Source organism: Gadus chalcogrammus, chromosome 22 (assembly GCF_026213295.1).
Source record: "Gadus chalcogrammus isolate NIFS_2021 chromosome 22, NIFS_Gcha_1.0, whole genome shotgun sequence".
Classification (NCBI taxonomy): Eukaryota; Metazoa; Chordata; class Actinopteri; order Gadiformes; family Gadidae; genus Gadus; species Gadus chalcogrammus.
The window spans coordinates 18,407,698-18,429,117 of NC_079433.1; the positions used below are offsets into that span (position 1 = coordinate 18,407,698).

Below are 21,420 nucleotides of genomic sequence, written 5' to 3' on the forward strand. Positions count from 1 at the left end.
ACACGGCCACTGCCACTGCCACTATTCCCGCGACAAGCACTGACTGGATCAGGCCCAGTGAAAGGGTCACTAACACCGGAGTTCTCTGCCAATTCTAACCTAAGGGACCGTAACCCTGCCAGCGCCCTGGCCACCGACCCATCCGGAGCTGTAATGTTGGGGATAAAAGTACAACATGTCGTCCCTATCATTTGACACACCCCTCCTTGCTCCGCCAGTAACATATCCAAGGCTAGCCTATTCTGATCAAGTGCCCCTGACTGCAGCCCGCAGATCGAGGAGGAGCTAAATGTGGGCGGGGTTAAACGTTTAACCCCGCCCACATTTAAGGACAATTCCGCGCAGTATCATACGTTCTCCCGCTTTTGAGCGGAGGAGCTAAATGTGGGCGGGTCTAAACGTTTAACCCATGGTTTTTTCCTCTCGGGCGCCATCTGGTGGCGGAGATCCGGCAGCACATTCTCAAACATCAATACAGCACAGCACAGCACAATGACTTACCGGTAATATGGAAAAGGGTTCATGCATTTGATAGACTTAGACATTCCTACTTTTAACTTGTCATTTCAAATGTCTTTTTTAGTATAGACACATATTATTTCGTACACTCGTACACAATTATATTAGCTAAGTCAAATAAACCAAAGACAGAAGCGGGAGAACGTATTTCCGTCTGGTCCATGATACTGCGCGGAATTTTCCTTAAATGTGGGCTGGCTTAAACGTTTAAGCCCGCCCACATTTAGCTCCTCCGCTCGAAAGCGGGAGAACGTATGATACTGCGCGGAATTGTCCTTAAATGTGGGCGGGGTTAAACGTTTAACCCCGCCCACATTTAGCTCCTCCTCGATCTGCGGGCTGCAGTCAGGGGTTACTCATTCTGATAGGTCATCCGGGAGGTGGCATCTAATTGTTCTGATAGTCCCTTGACTGTATCCTCTGTAAAATTGACAAACCGTTGCTGATTGCAGTATATGTAATTTATCCAATCAACATTTTTGTTAATAGTGGACCACCAAAACAGGACTGATTCAAACCCTGCTGAAATTTGATCACGGGCCTGATGTTCGTCGGGGACACCTCTGGCGTCAATATATACATTCTTATCAAAACTCCCTGGGACCGGTACCTGCGCCCGTTTCTGGCGGGTGCAATCTGGGAAGTCTGGGAAGTTTTGAGAACTATCACATTCCCACTATCCGGTAAGATGTAGATGGGCATTACCAATTGCGCTACGGCGCATAATCCTGTGAAATCTGCGGGGAGAGCCCCCCTGAGGATCTTTCCTCCGCAGAACCACCATGTCACTGCGGGCATGGCTCATATTGGACAACAGATCAATTTCCCTGGTGGTATTACATAGGGGGGGGGGGACCCTACCTTCCTCCCCCCGCCGCTCCCGTGGATACAGTGGAAGTCCAGGGACAGGTTCACTCGAAGCTGGGTGGGTATGGCCTAGGCTCAGGATAAAAGAAGATGCAAAAGATGAGAAAGAAGCCTCTCTAATTACCAAGGACACGGACGCCTCCCTAGGCTCAGGATCCCTCCCTAGCGTGAGAAAGAAGCCTCTCTAATTGCCAAGGACATATGTGGCCTGTTGGTATGAATGTGTGAATTATGTCAGTGTTCGCAGTTAATCTTGGTAAACATGGATGCAAATCGGAATTACAGCAGATGTGGCGTAATCTGTAAAACACAGACGATACAAGCCTAGATCCTGTTTAACAACTTCGACCATGATGAAGTTAGCATGTCAATCGACCCATACAAGGTCGTCATTAAATATAAGTTGCAGATGCTTGATGCATTCAGGAATGTAATTTCCTTACCATGTTTCAATAGATAAAAAAAACTAATGTTCTCAAAGGATCACGTTGTAGGATTATAATGATCTGGTTTATTTATTGACAAGTTACATAAACTGAGCTGGTCCATGGAGCCGCTGTCTTAACAGGTTACAATGTTGCTGTTTTTCTGAAATAATAAATTGTAAATTCTTTTGTCATTAATTCAGAAAAAATAATAATAATATTTAACTGAAAACATGACGCTTCCTTACACTATGTCCTGAGTTGATCATGGACATTTGCATTACTGGGAGGGATGATTAAAGAATGGACATATTAAAGAATATTTTAGAAATCTGAAAAGACGCAAGCTAATGTGAACATTTTAAATAGCTCTGTGAAACTGTGTTCTGGACTCACCCTGCTCACCCACCCTCCTCCATACACTAGATAAGGAACATTTTCTGCAACTATTGTGTGCTTTTTTGAATTTAGAAGTCTCGTCGGTCCTAGATGCAATAACGTATGAAGACACTACAACGAAATGACTGGGAAGTTAGAATGGTAAGTTACCTGCAACAGTTTCATTAGAATTCAATTACATAACCGTCGTAACTTGATGTGAATTCAACTTCTATACATAAACATTTTATTTGTCATTTATTTCAGAATTTCCTCCATGAGGAGTGAATGGTTACAAACACTTTAAAGAAGTCCAACACAAATGTAAAAAAATATTTATCAACCAACAAAATCTATTCAATCACATACAAATACAGTTTGCTTCAAGAACATTTTAAAGCCTTTTGTAAATAAAGTTAAAAAAACGTACTTCATTTCAAGATTCACTGAACCAAAACTAAGAACAACCATCAATAAAATGTATAATGTTGATGCAACGTTGATTGCTGAACAACAAGATATCGCGTGGGAAGCGCTGTCAACAATCTTGTAAGTAAAATAACAAACAGAAGCAACAGGAGAACACTGGGCTTGTTAGCTGGTCCCATTGCCAGCGCTGTTGGAGAAGTGAAAGGCAACCGTGCCTTGAGGGTTACCTTCAGCGCCCACCACTCCGGCGGCAGTAGCGGATGTACCATAGTGTGTGGTGGCCTGAAAGCCCTGGAGGTTCAGCAGGTTGGGGGTACCCTGAGGTGGGGAGTACCCGGGGTCAGACATGGCCGTGTTGTTTCTGAATGCGTTTGGCAGCTCTTGTGAATAGCTGGCAGCACTTTCGGAGAACGCTGCGCCGTGATAGGATGGAGCCGTCGCTCCGTGTGACCAGGCCGTAGCTGGGGTGACGCTCGGCCAGTATTGGGGTAGTCCCCTTGCCATGGCGATACTCTGGGCCTGGTTTGGCAAGACGTAATGAGCATAGTGTTGCTGCTGAAGACCCTGGTTGGGAACGTGGTTCATATGTGTAGGGTAGCGGGGCGGGCCAGCCACCGTAGGCATGGGGGGGGGTTGGTGGTGGCTCAAATAACCGCTGGCATGGTACGGGGTGGTTGGGTAGCCGGGCTGTCCTGTGCTGTAGCCCTGAGAGCCAGGGATGCCTGGCGTCTCCTCTGTGACGTTGTGAGTATGGCTGTTGTTTTGGGTGCTTGCTGATCGGCCACTGCAAGCCGTTGTGCCGAGGTTAGCAGCTGATGGCTCAGTGCTCACAATAGGGGGAGAGCTGGAAGGTGCCGTTAGTAACTGAAGCAGCCTTCGGTTACGTCCGTTTCTGATTTGTTGCAGCCTGGAACTGAAATAAGTCCCTGTTTGGACAAGTTCTCGCCTCAAGTTCCCCTGAAAGTCGAGGTCCTCCTGGGGAAGCAGTGCCTCAGCACTGATCTCAGCATGGGGGTTAGAGGCAGGCGGCACAGAGCTCAGAACTGGGAGTTGACCTGGGTGGTACGAGATTGTGACTTTTGGAGACTCTTCATGTCTATAATGCTCAATACTTAGGGACACCTTGGACCCAGGGTCATGGTTAACTGCACGTTTCGTCTCGTCTTTCGAGAAACTGGGGACTGGTCCCATTTTGGGTTCATGGGTCAGGGACACGAGTGGTACAGTAGCTGCTGGAGTATTGCTCCCGAATGGGCTGTGAGGACAAGAGACTGGAAACATCGTCTGCGTCACGCGGTCAGCGGGGGGGCTCGGCGGTCGCTGACGCTGACGCTTCACTTTATCTGCATCGGTCCAACCGACCTCAAAGTGGCGCTTCACTGCTTCAAGAGAAGACCAGGGTGATATGGTGGGTGTCGGACAACAGACATAAAGATACATGTTTATTATTCGCAATACTGTATTTCAGGTACCAGGTTGGGGTCTGCTAGTCACGCGGGTCGGGATCTCCAACGGCCTCTGGTTCTCACAGATGGTCATGAGACTGGACAGAGCTGAAGAATCAAGTGAAAAACACAAACGAAAAATGTAATGAAAGGGAAGAACAAATCATGGCATGGATATCGGCTATCAAATCATGCTAGTACCTGGGTCAAAGGTCATGGTTCGGATCCTGATGAAGTCCTCCTTGGGCAGGGCTATCCTCTACCAAACAGACCACAGCCAATCAGCCCAAAGATTACAACCAACAAGAATCAGTTCAAGTTCTTTGTGCACTCACTTGAGAGACACGCATACAATGCATTTCCAGCTGCTATGTAAGGTTTTCCGGTTAGGTATAATACAATAACAAAACAGAATTTAGGATCTTCTGTCTGTTTCACATGTAATGGAAATATATATGTGTTAGTAATTAACCCTCTAAGAGACAATGGGAAACTCCCACTCCCATCACCCCGAGGCACTGCTTTCACGGCCATGAGCTGCAAGTATCCCTTGTAAACTCTTAACTCCAGTAACTCGTAATCTTGTGCATATGTTCCATCATCCGTAATGAGTCAAGTAGTTTGGTCTCTTGTTTTATCGCACATTGAGACCTCGCACCTGAGAAACATCTGAAAAACTTAAACTTAAACAGAGAAGCAAGATTAATTCTGCGTTGTTCTTTACGGGCTAATGTGTATGTGATGCAAGGTTATCAAGGCTATCTATGGGATAAATTAAAATGTTGTCTTCTGCTATTCATGCATAATGTTATATGGAACAATACACCGCACTTTCTTTTTGAAAATCTTTTCTATACAGGTTTCTGTAATGGTCATATAACACGTCAAGTGAGCACTGGTCATCTGGTTGTTCCAAGTCCACAAACAAATGTAATGATGAGAACTGTTCTCTATAGGGCTTCTACTGCTTGGGATAAGCTCGCCTTTAGCATCAGACGCACTAAAAGTAGACGTTCTTTTAAATATTTGCTAAAAAAAAACTATTGATGAATCTCATTTAGATCATTAGTAAGTGTGCTTGATTACTATCGGTTCCTATTTTTTGTTAGACATGGTTTCATTCATTCAGTGTTCATTTTATTTGAATGAGTTTGTCGTTTATTGTCGTTTGCTTTGTTTGGTTTTATTGTTCGTTTTATTGATAGTGTGACTTTTTATTACTGTTTGTTTTATAGCTAATGAGGATCCAAATAAAGAATCTTGTAATTTAGCAAAGCGGCATATACAATTTGGCCTATGAGCAGCAATCAGCATACAAATTGTAGTAGCAACAAAATAACCAAAACTAGTTTAGAATAAAACGACCGGAGAGTGCAGCATTGTTTTATCGGTGGTGGGGCGCACATCGGCTCATTCCAGCCCGTCTATAAGGCTACTCACAAGTGCTCTACTGGGACTATTCAGATATACAGAGGCCATTCACCTTTATCCATGCATCAGTTAAGCCCCAAGGAGGGCTAGAGTGTTTCTTTAGTACCTGCATGGTGCTGGGCTCGTCCAGGTTCAGCTCCTCCAGCCCTCTGGCCGGCTGCAGGAGCTGGGCGGGCTCCACTCCGAGCTCGTCCGCCCGGGGATACCACTCACTCTGGAAGACAACCAGCCGTTGAGAAGACATTCACACCAAATCAGGCGTTGGGGGCCCATTTGTGCGAGGTCATGACGTGACATTAGACCACTCTTTCACGGCGGGGTTTTACAGCTTGGGAAAGGACAACACGGTGGGGTATCAGCCTCGCTTCCGTCAGCCCCAGTTGCTCGGTACACAGCGGAATGCTACAATTCTAACGTTACAGGGTAAAGCAGGTTGCTCTTCCCCTCGGAGACCATCGGTCTGATGGGCGGCCTGCAAATCAACCTTTGGAGAATCAACGGTTGATTCTTTGGAGAATCCACCGCGGCGGGCCGACGATTCGAAAGGTTGATTCTGTTTCACATTTTGCAGTTTTTTGCAACCCCTTGCCAAATTATGTTGTGGAAATCAAACATTTATACTCAAACAAGAAGAGAGATTAAAAAAAAAAAAAACACAGAATGAAGTGTAAGAATTTTAGTTAGAACTTACTAGAAGTAATACAAAATGCGAGCTGGTCTGTAGAATATCTGATTGTCGGGCTTCAGGGCCCACTTCTTATTCTCCCGCTCTGCAATTCATCCCGTTCGCTCAAAACTAGGCCTGTATTCCATGGATTTCCTTACTGTTGGGGTTTGTGTCATGTATCATCATCTCATTTATCAAGGTCCTTGTTTGAACTTTCTCTCCTTTTGTATCAGACACAGTCATGAATGCATCATTGACTTATCTTGTTTTTAAAGCCCTGACAATAACTGTACAGACTCCCCACGCGGGGGGCGTAACCTACCCTTGACCATAACAAAGGTGTCCATCTGGATACACCCGGAATGTCACCAGGCGTTACTGCCCTATGTCCGACACCCAGGCCTGCCCCTGCCTACAGAAACCATTGAGAACCAATGAGCTCAGCCCCAGACGACGGAGAGAATGAACAGTGAAATGCAACAGTGACTTCAAGCGCAACTTATTTTGTCCCGTAATGGTGGAAACCCTTTGACCCAGTTTCTCCTTATACTCTAACCTCGCCTCCCTTATCCATTCCTCCATTCGGTAGGAAAGTGTGTAAGAAACTGAAGAGGGTGGCCCTTTATGACCAAAACATTCTTCTTCTGGCATACCAGCGTCTGCAAGAGAAGATTCTAGGAGGGGAAGTCTCTGGTTCAGTGTTTACACATGCATCTACCGGATGTACAGAGAATGATGAGTACTGTCGCTGTACTCCTCCCGCCCTTTCAGATACAATCAAATAATAATACTTCTAGATCATTCATTTGCAGAAGATCATGTGGCTAGCGGTGAGGTTTAAAATGATCTTAAAATACATTAAAACTGAAAATGTTCGAACATAGTTCAAAGGTGACCGAAATGACCGAGGTGGGTAGTCTGAAGTCCCACAGAAATGGCCAGAAGGCGGAGTCAAGAGGAGTGTGTGCCCACTCACCAGGTACTCCTGGATGTGTCTTTGGCCCTTGACATGAGGGAGCACCAGGTCTTGGCTCAGACGGTTGCCACAGGCCAAACACAGGTAGAAGGGAGTGTGCCCCTCACAGCTGCACTCGACTATGGCACAGATCCCTGCGCGCACACGCACACACACACACACACACACTTTGTGTATAGTTATGTAATGTTGTTTTTCTCTTTCATTGGAACCATTTTGCATAAGCACCAACATTTACAACAGACTTTCAAAATACTGACCGATCACTGGCAGAGTTGGGCAACCATTTACAATGTCTTGGGGGACACTGTACACGGGGACAGGGGGGCCGTCTGTAGGCCCAAAGTCAAACAGTACAGGCAAAATCAAGCAGATGACAGTGTTCAACTGATGATATGTATACATGTTTTATATTAACTGATAGGTTGTTTGATATTAATTACTTAGGACAAAACCAGAATCTAATAAACTTACCGGTATTTCAATTTCAATTTCATCATACATCTATTTAAGCAGTTTTCTTTAGTCTGAAAGTGTTCCCTTCTCTTTGTGTTATGGTAAGGGATGTCAGCTTGTGACGTTCTTGTTATGATTAGGGTTTACCATGTTGTAAACATTATAGAGCAAGTGAACCATCTGTATGCGTATAGCTGGAATTCAAACACTGAGATTTAAAACAAAGCGTTTGGAGTCATGATGAGTCATGATGCCACTCTTCTATTAAAGAGCATTTTAACCTTTTTTTTAAGTTGCCGTGGGTCATAACATGCCCCTCTCACTAGGAGGGAGGGGGGCATGTTATGATCTAAATACGGTTTATTAGAACTACATTCTGACCAAATGGTACTCCTTGGACTTTGCTTTCTTCACCAATCTTTAGGTGTTTACCTGGCAGCCAGGAAACTGCCTGTGCTCACGTGTACTATAACGTACCCTTCTCTCTTGTGTTGGACTCCATTGACTCTCTGGTGGAAGGGGTCTCTGGAGTCTGTGGGCCTGAGCAGCCACAGAAGGAGAAGAAAGCGTGACGATTTAACGCTCCCACTCTTTGACGGCAGCTGCAGCAGCGTTGTGTGGTACGATGAGGTCCAGGTGGACCAGACTCACCGAGTTGTATTGAATATCCAGACAGACGGTTCGGCCTCTTCTCTCTGCTGATGTTCTGTAGCGTGTCCAGGGCTGCACAACATAACCATCATGATTACTCTCACTGATCACTGTACCCAGGGTTTCCACAATATCAATATTAAACACATAGTGGTCTATTTTAGATTTACAAAACGTGTAGAATCATATATCATTGTAGTGCTGTAAATTGATTCGCTAAGCCCCTCATTGCCCCATTCTTGCTCATAAACATACTGATGATGGCCCTGTGTGCATAGCCACTCAAAACATGATCATGAGAGGGAAGAAAGATTGTCAGCGCCACAGAATCAACACTATTATTTATTCATTTTTTTACACGATTTTGAAATATAAATATTGTTCTGTTCAATCATCTCCGCATAGCACTCTTTCTCCCTGTCATTCTCGTTCACACACGCACAGGCACGCAGAGACAAGCCACATACATGCCAATGGTGCGCGGGTACACTACCACTTATTGGATCAACCCGCGTATCACTGATACATACGCACACGTACTGACAGCGGATTCGCCCGCATCTCATCTCAACGCGCCAACAAAGGGAAACCCGAAGCAGCGGGATATTTGGCACAGTGAAGACAGTCGGTGACATCTGGAGTTTACCAATGTTTAGTATGATACACAGTGCTCAAACACACCTGTACGAAATGATTGTGGACTCAGAAAAGATAATGTTAGCCTTATGAACTCAGCCTTATCGATATTTAACATCCCGCACCGTAAGTCAGCATAGACAACGTTGGTGACGCAGCAAACGATGCGATTAATATGAAATGCGGTTATAGTTTAGATAGATTACGGTGTTAGACTGGGTACCCCAGCCCGTTCTGCCGGCAATCGGAATTCGCTCTGCAGCAGGGACTGGAGGAGAGCAACACATTTCTTTCTGTTTCCGATTCGCTTTTATTGTAGCCAATAACCAAGCTAGCTTTTCCCCCTTGTGTGCTATTGGCTGGTTTAAAACAATGACGACGGGGAAGCGATCAAAGCGATCAAAGCGATCGTTGGTCAGATTGGTTGAAGGACTATTATTTTTATTATTATATTTATATTGTTACATTACTCCTACGACCGCCCCACACCCCGACACTCGATTCCCCCACTGGCGCCAGGGGGCCACCACACATTGCTACCTGGTCTGTGGGAAACACTGATTGTTGGCTAGTTATATTCTTTCAAATTGACACAGTGCCCAATTCGAGTAGTAAAATGATTGTGGCAATTCAATTTCACTCAATAATGATAAATATAAATAAACACAGCATCTACCTTCGATGAAAGAAGCCTGCCGAATGTAATCATAGCAGTCTTTGCGCAGCATTATAACCTAAGAAAAATGAAAAATCATAACAATCAATAATTCTTATCGATCTTACAATGTTCAGATTGATCATTCATCTATCTGAACATTGTTAGATTCATTCCATTCAACTGAAAAATAGTCTCGTAAATGTAATATTTGTTAATATAGGCTATAAGTATACTTAAATAGACAATATAATAAACAAATGAAATTAATCGACAATAAATGGTTTGAATTATTTGTTGGCATTAGTATCCCAACACTGGTTACCTGGGCGTCCATTTGGTCATAGCCCTCCTTTTCAGAGATCTTCCAGGAGATGTCCGTCAGCAGCCCCTCCTTCTCCTCTGGAGAAAAGTCCTGATCCCACCAGCTCATGAAATGGGGGTATTCGTTCAACTGGGGTGTAAACGCAAACAGAAATTACAATTCAAAGACATACAAGACAATATTTTCAACATGGTATATTTTAGATGACTGAGGCATTAATTACGAAACCGTCTTAAATGGACTGACACCTGATTATGTGTCAGTCTGTGTGTGTTACAACATTCACACAATGGCGTGGACCACAGTTCTTTAGATACCTTTGATGTTGTACCTATATGTTAACTATGATGTCGAGTACAAATAAATCCATTAAATAATGGTAAAATACGAATCCTTAGACACAGAACCTACCATGTATGTGCGCTGGTGTTGGGCGCTCACTATGTGTTTACATATGAGCTTGATGGGGAAGGTCTTCATGCAGCTTCCACACAGGTAGAACGTCTCCTCGAAGAGCGCACGACACTCAAACACCAAGGCCAGACCTGAGGAATGAGAACAAACTATGAGTGACACACTTCTTTTGATCAAGGTTGTATCCATTTGTGTCAAGATCCACTTTAAACGATGAAGACTAAATTGATTGAGGATCACCGATGATTGGTTCTTTGCTGCAGTGGACCATCAGAAAGGTGGACAAATCGCTTGGCCCCAGAATCTTCTCTCCTGTAGTTGTCACATGGGTAAGCACACACACACACTTAGATTGGTTGAGTCTGTAGCACGTTGGTTTGTGAGCGTCATTAACTTAGTTCGGGAATGTTAACCATCTTCTTTCTTATCTATATGGGCTGTAATAAAAGCAGCAGAGGGATATATAGCTTGTTCCACACACACAAGAATTTAGAGTGGAGTAGAGAGAGTGTTGAAGATAGGGTTGCCCAGCGTATGGGGCAAAATCTTCAACACTCTCTACTCCACACACACACACACACACACACACACACACACACACACACACACACACACACACACACACACACACACACACACACACACACACACACACACACACACACACACACACACACACACACACACACTCACACACACACACACACACCTTTCTGCTCCATCTGCGGTATGCTCTCTCCATTGTGTTTGGAGTTAGCTGAAGGCCGGTGGTCCAGTTCTGCCGTTGGACGGCCCACTGGTCCCTGGGGACTGGGTTCCCTACGTGGGGCAGGGTCGGGCTGTGTGATGTGCATCTTGGGTTCTTCTAATGCCCGGGGGAGCGAGGGAAGTGCTTGTGTCGGTGAGCCAGCGGCCATAGGACGAGGGACCTCGTTGCTCTCCTCTACTAGCGACGTGGAACAGAAAGGGGAGGGATGTTAGCATGAGGGCAAACAATGGATGGATGGAAGAGGCCTCTATAGGACTGAAGCAAACCAACAGAAATGTAGGCACGATAGCTGCACCCCTTTCCTTCGAATCCCTTAAGGAGTCAAACTGACCAGAACGTGTTGAGCGACCAGCCCCGTATTCATTATTATGTTACCTGATCTGGGCCAGTAAAGGCCAAAAGGTCATGTGGTAGATTACACCTAGAGGTGGGGATCTCTTAGCACCTCACGATTCGATTCCGATTCAGAGGTCAACGATTCAATTCTAAAACGATTATTGATGCATCTCGAAGACTTTTTTTTACAGGGACATTTCCATGCTGGATTTTCAGAAATATATATATACATCTGAATTTGCTACTCTGTGTTGGCTAATCACTTCCTACTTTTGTGATGATCTTAAAGAATCACCAATATGACTTTCGATGAAAAATGCAATAATTACTGCAGCTTGCATTGCAACTCTGATCACATCACTGTGATGCTAATCCCAGCATACAGACCGAGAGTAAAAATCACTAAGCCGGTCCGGAAACAGGTACGCGTGTGGCCAGAGGGGGCCACCTCTGCTCTTCAGGACTGTTTTGCAACAACAGACTGGGAAATGTTTAAACAAGCAGCCACATACAACAGCCAAACTGACATTAATGAATACACAGACACTGTTACCGCTTACATCGGTAAGTGCATTGATGATGTGACCCACACAAAGACCATCGTCACTCGGGCTAACCAGAAGCCATGGCTGGCAGGGGATGTCCATCGGCTGCTGAGGGCCAGAGACAACGCCTTCAAAGCTGGGGAGGAAACTGGCCTGAGAACAGCAAGAGCCAACCTGTCCCGTGGCATCAGGAAAGCAAAACAGGACTATACAAAAAAGTTAACATGCCACTTTAAAGACAGCAGAGACACGCGGAGCCTGTGGAAGGGCATTCGGACCATCACGGACTACAATCCCGCGCCACAGATCTGCGATGACAACATCTCTCTGCTCAACAACCTCAACAGCTTCTTTGCACGGTTCGAAGCAACTAACAACACAAGCCCAAAGAAAACTCCACCCCCTCCCCACGATCAGGCTCTGTGCCTATCCGCTGCCAGTGTGAAGAGGATATTCGCCACTATCAATCCACGGAAAGCAACAGGCCCAGACAACATTCCAGGCCGGGTGTTGAAGGACTGCGCTGAGGAGTTAAAGAATGTCTTCACTGACGTCTTTAACATTTCTTTGAGGCAAGCTGTAGTTCCGTCACATTTCAAGGCCACTATCATCATACCTGTGCCAAAGAAACCTGCTCCATCCTGCTTCAATGACTACCGACCCGTTGCACTGACCCCCATCGTGATGAAGTGTTTTGAACGGCTAGTTATGTCACACATCAAGTCCTCCCACCCAGCCACCCTAGACCCCTACCAGTTTGCTTATCGAGCCAAACGGTCCACCGAGGATGCGATCTGCTCTGCTCTCCACCCTGCCCTCACCCACCTGGACACAACAGACTCATACGTCAGAATGCTGTTCTTAGATTTTATTTCCGCATTCAACACCATCATCCCACAACAACTTATCTGTAAACTGGTCCAGCTGGGGCTCAGCACCTCGCTTTGCCACTGGGTGCTGGACTTCCTCAGCGAGAGGCCACAGTCAGTACGGGTTGGCAATAACACCTCGAGCAGCATCACACTCAGCACTGGGGCCCCCCAAGGCTGTGTGCTCTCGCCCCTGCTCTTCACCCTGCTGACTCACGACTGCACACCAACCTACAGCACCAATCACATGGTGAAGTTTGCGGATGATACCACTCTGGTGGGTCTCATCACTAAGAACGATGAGACCAGCTATAGGAAGGAGGTCAACCTTCTGACCATGTGGTGCAGCAACAACAACCTCCTGCTGAATGTCAGCAAAACTAAGGAGATTGTTGTTGACTTCAGGAGACGCCACACTGAGCACCCACCACTGACCATCGATGGTGCGGCAGTGGAGCGAGTGAGTGGCACAAAATTCCTGGGGGTGTACATCAGCGACGACCTCTCCTGGACCACCAACACTGCATCACTGGCGAAGAAAGCCCATCAGCGCCTCTACTTCCTCCGAAAATTGAAGCAAGCACGAGCCCCCCCATCAATCATGTGCACATTCTACCGAGGCACCATTGAGAGCATCCTGTTCAGCTGCATCACCGTGTGGGGCGGGAGCTGCGCTGAATACAGCAGGAAAGCCCTGCAGCGCGTGGTTAACACAGCTGCAAAGATCATCGGTGCCCCACTCCCCTCCATGCAACACACATACAGCACTCGCCTCACCCGCAAAGCGACCAGGATTGTGAGCGAGGCCAGCCATCCCGCTCGCAGTCTGTTCACCCTCCTGCCCTCTGGAAGAAGGTATCGGAGCCTGCATGCCCGCACCACCAGACTCAAAAACAGCTTCATCCACCAGGCTGTCAGGAAACTAAATTCTCTCCCCTCAGCCACATCAACAGGGCTGTCAGTAAGCTGAAATACCCACCCCCCCTGTTTTCTGCCTTGCTACACTGTGGACTAACTGTCTTTGCACTATTACTATTACTAGTTTAAATACACACCATACAGACTGAAATTGCTGCTATTATTTATTTATCTATTTAAAAAATGCACTACTACATGACTTTTTGCTGCCAGTATTGACTGCCTCTTTGCACAATTTTTTTACTTATTTTATTCATACAGAACTCCTATATTTTATATGTCATTGTCTATCTTGTCTATTTTTAGTGTTGTCACGTATATTTGTGTTAGTGCCTGTGCACTTTTTATATGTTCACCGCGGGATAGGGGGAAACGTTTTCTCGAATCCCTCACATGTCTTGTACATGTGAAGTGTTGACAATAAAGCTGACTTTGACTTACACTTACACAAGCAATTACATTTTTTAATCGCGATTAATCGCATTAATGTCAGTTAAAGGGGTAGTTCGGAATTTTGGACATAGGGCCTGATTCCGAAGTGAGCATTGGTATTCTATATCACTGGAGACAGTTTAACACATTTCATTCAGTCCTTCTAGTTGCAGAGTTCACTCGTGCTAGGCTAGCGCAAGTCAACGGGTAATGCTAGCCTGCTATTAAAAACAGTCTTACCCACTCCACAGTACACCCGCGGTAAATCAATTATAACGCCAGACTATAGATTTAAATGTCTGTGTTGATAGAATAATGTTAGAAATAAAACTAACCTTGCATCGCATGAATCATCGAGGGACTACTTTCTCAGCAGAAGCGGAATTCTACAATGCGCTGGTTAGGTTTGTAACCGAATCACGACAGAAGAACGTAAACAGAGAAGCGTGGGACAGAAGCGCAATTGAACGACTAGGCAACATGATGGTTCAGTGTGCTTTTAGAAATTGTAGAAATAAACGGTACAGATGGGCACCACAAAGTTTCCACCAATTTCCAGTGTGAGACCCAGAAAGGAATCAACTGTGGCTTGTTGCTGCTGGCTTTGACATCAAAACACCGGCTCGTACATGTACGGTTCGTTGGATACAACAGATTCCTCATAATCGTCTTCAAAAGCAGATGCATCGCTAACTCCTCCAAACGTGGCCATATCTTGTTAATTTAATACGCTTGTAGAATTCCTTCGTTCACTGTACTCTGCGTTTGTAGCAATAACAGTGGCAGGTAACCTAGGTATCAGTCCGCCGCTGCCGTAGCCTACGTACAGGAATATAAACACTGCTGCTGAGACCCCGCAATTCCCTCAAAATGCAATGCAATGCAAGGTTGGTTTTATTTCTAACATTATTCTATAAACAGACATTTAGATTTATAGTCTGTCGTTATAATTGATTTACCTCGGGTGTACTGTGGAGTGGGTAAGACTGTTTTTTAATAGCAGGCTAGCATTGCCCGTTGACTTGCGCTAGCCTAGCACGAGCGAACTCTGCAACTAGAAGGACTGAATGAAATGTGTTGAAAACTGTCTCCAGTGATATAGAATACAAATGCTCACTTCGGAATCAGGCCCTATGTCCAAAATTCCGAACTACCCCTTTAACTTGTTTTAACAATTTTTTTCCTATTCTAAATATCCTTTGATTTCGTGCTGCTGGCCTCTTAGTGAGATCAGAGAGTGTTGAGAAGGACAGTAATAAAATATATTTGGTAAGATGGATAGAAGAAGAGAGACCCGCAGTGAATACAACCCGGTCCACTTGACATCGGGTAGGTGCATGCCAGTGGTAGGCCTACCGTAAAACTTCAATAGCCCAGGCTTTTATTTGTTTCAATCACCGAACTTTTGAACAAAACTCTTGCTCAGCAAAGGTGGGAAATACAACTACATTTATTATTTAAACCAGTATGAATATTCCTACCGTACGTAGACCTATACACATTACCAGGCTATCGAATAATGCCCACACACACACACGCACGCACACACACACACACACACACCTTTCTGCTCCATCTGCGGTATGCTCTCTCCATTGTGTTTGGAGTTAGCTGAAGGCCGGTGGTCCAGTTCTGCCGTTGGACGGCCCACTGGTCCCTGGGGACTGGGTTCCCTACGTGGGGCAGGGTCGGGCTGTGTGATGTGCATCTTGGGTTCTTCTAATGCCCGGGGGAGCGAGGGAAGTGCTTGTGTCGGTGAGCCAGCGGCCATAGGACGAGGGACCTCGTTGCTCTCCTCTACTAGCGACGTGGAACAGAAAGGGGAGGGATGTTAGCATGAGGGCAAACAATGGATGGATGGAAGAGGTCTCTATAGGACTGAAGCAAACCAACAGAAATGTAGGCACGATAGCTGCACCCCTTTCCTTGGAATCCCTTAAGGAGTCAAACTGACCAGAACGTGTTGAGCGACCAGCCCCTTATTCATTATTATGTTACCTGATCTGGGCCAGTAAAGGCCAAAAGGTCATGAGGTAGGTTACACCTAGAGGTGGGGATCTCTTAGCACCTCACGATTCGATTCCGTTTCAGAGGTCAACGATTCGATTCTAAAACGATTATCGATGCATCTCAATTTTTTTTTTTATATGTACCTTTCCATGCGGGATTTTCAGAAATATATATATATACACATCTGAATTTGCTACTCGGTGTTGGCTAATCACTTCCTACTTTTGTGATGATCTTAAAGAATCAAAAATATGACTTTCGATAATTACTGCAGCTTGCATTGCAACACACTATGGAAGTAGGTAAAAAATAAACAGATTCAGTTTTCTTTTCTTTCTAATCTTTCTTTTCTATGTCATTAAAGAAAAAGCTGCTCTTAGTCAATTAGAAGAATAAGAACTTTTTCGTCGTTCTTGTGTCTGGCTGTGATTTTGCGTGCATGCTATGCGTAGGCTGAAACAGGCTGGTAAGATGGATAGAAGAAGAGAGACCACACACACACACACACACACACACTGGCAGAGTGGTAGTCGGGAGAGTCGGGAGAATTCCCGGTGGGCCGTTAACGGTTCGGGGCTGTCGGGCTGATTACTGCGGGATAACAATATTGCAATTATAAAAGTTCCTTGCAGTGCCAACATTGAAATCTCGTGCAGGCTCGAACAGAGTGACACAAAGACACACACACTTTTAAGGAGTTTCACCCACTCCGTATCCTTGCTTGCCCCAATAAGTTTGTGCGGTGCGCTTGTTGTTTTGTTTCCGGTGTAGCTAGATCCAGTATGGTGTAGTAGTTTTTCTAACGTGACTAGTTCTTTCTAGACAGCAGGTGAAAAAACTACATTTGCCAAGCCAAAAGAGCGTTAATCGCACAATAAAGAAATTAAGGCGGTTAAAATTGGTTTGCATTAACGCCGTTAATAACGCATCAAACTGACCAATACAAAATTGAAGATAAATTAAATAATTTTAAATCTACTGAAATTATCCCTTTCGAGACGCAATCGTTCTACACAGAATCGCGATGCAGCAAAGAATAAATACTTTTTCCCAACCCTATGATTTTCACCCTCTTCTGCCCCCGAGATGAACCCTGGTTAAAGCTTTAACCCCCTCCAGACCAGGCTCACGTCATCCTGAGGGGAAGAGACAGGGAGGGCTTTATGAGGGCCACAAAGGAGAGAGCCCCCCAAGTTCTTTCTCTCACTTATATTTTAAGGTTATTTAGCAGAGAGTTCTACCTCTGGAACTCTGCCTCATGACATCCAACACTCCAGTTACATTATCACTTTCAAATCTCACCTGAAAACTCATCTATCAGACAAGCCTACTCCCTTTAAGTCGGTTACGTTCTTGGGACTAGAATGCCCCACTCTTTTCTTGTACACCGTTTCTATATGTTGTTGTTGTTGTTGTTGTTTTTTGCTTGCTCTTTGACCTGGGCTGTCGAGCAGCAGATGGGGAACATGGCTGGACTGAGGCTGCTCAGAGGGACCATTGCTTGGCTGGACGGCTAAAGCCCAGTTTCGTATGATGTAGAGAGGTGGCAACACCAAAACACACACACACACACGCACACAAACACAAACACACTTCAGTTTGACCAGGTATACATCATATTTTGCACCAGACTATAAAGGGAGCAGAAGGAAAGTCATTTACCATCAGCTGAGCTTGACGCTGCGTGGGAAACAGAGACACATTGGAGGCCTTCTGCTTTGGCTTTGGTGGATGAGAGACTCTGGGATTCCAACAGTTCCCTCACTTTAGCTAGAGCTTCACAGGGAGACAAATCTATCAATACATAGCTTATACTTGAGAGGTACAGCACTAGACGTCACTGGCAGTACACTATTCAACCTTCTCACTTGCTGAGAATTGTTACCTTTTTCTTCAGAAATAGTTCCCAGACGGTTGTAAATCTCACCATTCACCACCAACGTCTAAAATACAAAAATAGGAATTATTTTAGACATGTGCTCTGTGTCTAAGAGGCTTTGCTTCAATAACAAACAAACTGAGGGTGCACTCACACTAGGCCATCTGGCCGTGGCCGCTTTCACACCTAACCATGCTCAAATCTGCCAGTGTGAGTGTGGCCAGTCTGGCCAGGCCAGGCCAACTTGGCCACTTTGGAGAGGTGTGCTGCTACGGTACGGGCCGCCACGGTACAGATGCTAATGAGCCGACACGCGCACATATGCACGGCTACGCAACCTGAGCTGGATGACGTATAGTCCATGCGACGATCATGGATATAATAAAGGCGACGAGCCTTCCCTCCCATTAAACGGTGAACATGGCGTCAAGCGGTTCAACTGTTGGTTCACGTTGGTCCCATAGAGAAGTCGAGTGTCTGTTAGCCATTTGGGCAGACGATGCTATTCAGGCACAGTTGGAGAAGACCCACAAGAATTCCTGATGTATTTGGGAGAATCCGCGACCACAGACTCAGCAAAGTGCGAACTGTGTTCTCTGTGTTGTTGTCCATTGTCGTTAAAACTCTGACTGGCGGCAGACTTTATTATGGTCCATGCAGCGGACGCTTGGTGATGACGTGTTACAACGTGATGACGTATGTACAAGAGCCTACCGTGGCCAGGCCACAGTTGCAACGGTCAACAGCCACGGCCAGATGGCCTAGTGTGAGTGCAGGCCAGAGAACAATGGGGCCAGTTGAGCACGGTTAGGTGTGAAAACGGCCAACGGCCACGGCCAGATGGCCTAGTGTGAGTGCACCCTAAATTCATTTAAATTCTGACCATGATTGATTAATAATCATTTTAATTAATCAAGTTTTTGGGGGAAGGCCTGGCAGCCGTCATCACCTTGACGACAGTCCCTTGCACCTTCTCTAGATCAGCCAGGTGAGTGACCGCTGTCAGCATCCTCTTCTCGTCCAAATCCCAGGCAAAAGAATGGAACTTCTGTAGACAGAACATCAGAACACATGTTCAACCTCAGCCCTGCCGGAATCTGGGCTCTGGTCTAGCACGCGCACACACACACACACACACACACACCAGATATTTATAACGGTGGCTGTTGCTGGTCATGTGATCCCCCTTTCTCAGCCGGACCGAGCACAGCAGACAGTAGGACTGGCGCCTCTTTTCACATTTTACCACGACAAGGCTGCCCGTTCCTGAAGAAAAAAGAACAATAGTCCAGGGGTAAGGTTTCTTGACACCCAGCCAAAAGGTTACAAAAAAAAGAAAAAAAAAGATTAAATAGGAAGTTTTACACTGCAAAAAAAAAAACACTGGCTTGGCACGCCCTGCAATTTCACTGTCTAGCCTTTGTAAAACCGAGGGGTATAATCCTCCTTCGTCAAGGAGCCGGCTTTCTTGGTTCGTTGGAGTAGGCGGGACTACGCAAGGAGTCCTCTTCAGAATAATTTTTATACTCCAAATGTTTGTTTATTTTTGTTATTTAAGCTACTCCCCTGCAAGAATGAATAGACTACGTCAGATTGAAGTCTACAAACCGATTAGCTATTTACAAGTGCAAAACACCAACATATTCCATTTTATTTGTTTTTATCCTGAAAGTTTCTATGGTACTTTCTCCTAGGTCGCACCAACTTTCCCCGTCTTCGTTTAATGCGACTGCATCCGCTTCTCTCCCATGATGGTCAGCAGCTCTTGGATTTCACCGTCTCTTTAGTTAGAACTACTCATGTTGATATCACTGCGTTATCTCTGTTGTAGGGACAACGCAGCCACACCACGGACCAAGTCCTGCCCCTAGAACCGCGAAGCCGTCTAATCTCATTTACATCAAAATGAAAGAGCCCATATGTGTAGGGTCTGAGAGGGTAAATCGGGGTGCGAAATAAAGCTGGTATATTACCTCGGTCAGTGTAAACGTGTGGACCATGCCGGGGAAAAGGCGGGCATAAGACAAGCATATTTGGGAGAAGAACACTTACCGACAACTGGTTGGTTTTTTGACCTTGGGTCCTTGGAGGAATCGGCCACCGCCGTGTGGTTTGGTGGGAAGGTGGAGGGGCTGTAGACTGGTGTGGTCGGTGAGGCGGACCCCAAGCCCTGCTCTGTGCTGGCAGTACTTCGTTCCACTGGCGGTTTGGAGAGGAGCGATCTGGTGGGGGACAGAGCTTCCACGACAGGTTGTGGGTAGGAAAAAATACCACTGTGGGGAATCGGGGTGCTTTTGCACACGATGCTGGCATCCGGGTTCGTTCGCTGTTGGTCCATAGCGGGAGCTGCGTCTTTGGACGGGGTCACAGCTCTGAGGGCGTTCCCCAATTTTGATGGGTTGATCCCTTTTGAGGAAATTGTCAACGTATTCAAGGTGGAGGGAATAGACTTGGAAGAGGTTGCAGGAGTCTTTACAACTGCAACACTAGATTGGGAGGGTGATATAGAAAGCGCCGTGGCAACGGGTTTGAAGAAGGGTGCAGGTATGAATTCTTCAACAGGGTTTTTTGCAGGGATCCCAATTTCAGGCACAACCGATCTGGAAGTCACTGTGATTTGAGTGTTTGCATCAGTGCGTGAGACCTTGAAGGTTGCACCACTGTTGAGGGTGGGGGAAGAGGTTGCTTTGTTCTCCGGCAATCCAGTTTTTTGCGCTTTAGGTTTAGGGGGGAAGAATGTCGTTTTGCCTGAGTCACTAACAAGGGGAGCAGTGTTGGAAGTAGGCATGAGGGCCACAGATAAAGATGGCTGTTTTGTTTCAGGCAGCGGTTGTAGGTCATGGGTTGTTCGCCCTTTAGTCTGCGCTTCAATTTTGGATGAGGTCGCAGATCCGAGGAATTTGGCAGATTCGAAGTCGCTGACCACTTTTGAGACATGCGTCAACGTATTTTTGATGGATGGACTCGACTTGGGAGAGGTTTCAAGAGGTTTTGCAAATGTGACCCTGGTTTTGGAGGATAATAAAGAAATAGATGGGGCCATGGATATGATGGAGGGTGCAGGTATACATTTTTCTACAATGGTTTTTGAAGGGATTCCAATTTTGTGCACAAACACTTTGCCTGTCTCTGTACTTGGACTATTTTTTTCAGTATCTAACCCCTTCACCGATACCCTATTTTCAAGTGTGGATAAGGATTCCACCTTATATTCGGTTTTTTGTGCTTTAGTTTGATTGGCTACGTGTGTAGTTTCGCCTGTGCCACAGGCAGAAGAAGTCGATAGGGCCAAAGATGGAGATTGCTTTTGTGCTGCAGAGGGTCTCACAGCATCAGGTTTGCATGTCAACACCTTCAAAACAAAAAACAAAGTGCAGTTGGACATGGA

At 45.8% G+C, this 21,420-nt stretch overlaps 1 protein-coding gene across 11 annotated transcripts in view; it reads right to left on the minus strand.

Moving 5' to 3' along the window:
* Window positions 1–886: 886 nt before the first annotated feature.
* Window positions 887–21,420, minus strand: part of LOC130375332 (uncharacterized) — a 52,610-nt gene continuing 32,076 nt past the window's right edge. For 8 of the 11 annotated variants that reach the window (XM_056582166.1, XM_056582165.1, XM_056582171.1 and 5 more), the window contains 19 exons: window positions 20,085–21,384; window positions 19,177–19,298; window positions 18,982–19,080; window positions 18,039–18,096; window positions 17,816–17,929; window positions 15,707–15,943; window positions 10,984–11,220; window positions 10,515–10,586; window positions 10,272–10,405; window positions 9,861–9,989; window positions 9,557–9,614; window positions 8,245–8,316; window positions 8,071–8,133; window positions 7,398–7,469; window positions 7,138–7,271; window positions 5,601–5,708; window positions 4,265–4,322; window positions 4,091–4,171; window positions 887–4,000 (listed from right to left, as the gene is read on the minus strand). In XM_056582166.1, coding sequence (XP_056438141.1) covers window positions 2,784–4,000; window positions 4,091–4,171; window positions 4,265–4,322; window positions 5,601–5,708; window positions 7,138–7,271; window positions 7,398–7,469; window positions 8,071–8,133; window positions 8,245–8,316; window positions 9,557–9,614; window positions 9,861–9,989; window positions 10,272–10,405; window positions 10,515–10,586; window positions 10,984–11,220; window positions 15,707–15,943; window positions 17,816–17,929; window positions 18,039–18,096; window positions 18,982–19,080; window positions 19,177–19,298; window positions 20,085–21,384 — 4,365 coding nt within the window. In that variant the 3' untranslated portion in view covers window positions 887–2,783. The remainder of the gene's footprint in view (window positions 4,001–4,090; window positions 4,172–4,264; window positions 4,323–5,600; window positions 5,709–7,137; window positions 7,272–7,397; window positions 7,470–8,070; window positions 8,134–8,244; window positions 8,317–9,556; window positions 9,615–9,860; window positions 9,990–10,271; window positions 10,406–10,514; window positions 10,587–10,983; window positions 11,221–15,706; window positions 15,944–17,815; window positions 17,930–18,038; window positions 18,097–18,981; window positions 19,081–19,176; window positions 19,299–20,084; window positions 21,385–21,420) is intronic. The other 3 variants (XM_056582169.1, XM_056582167.1, XM_056582168.1) reach the window with 3 other exon arrangements.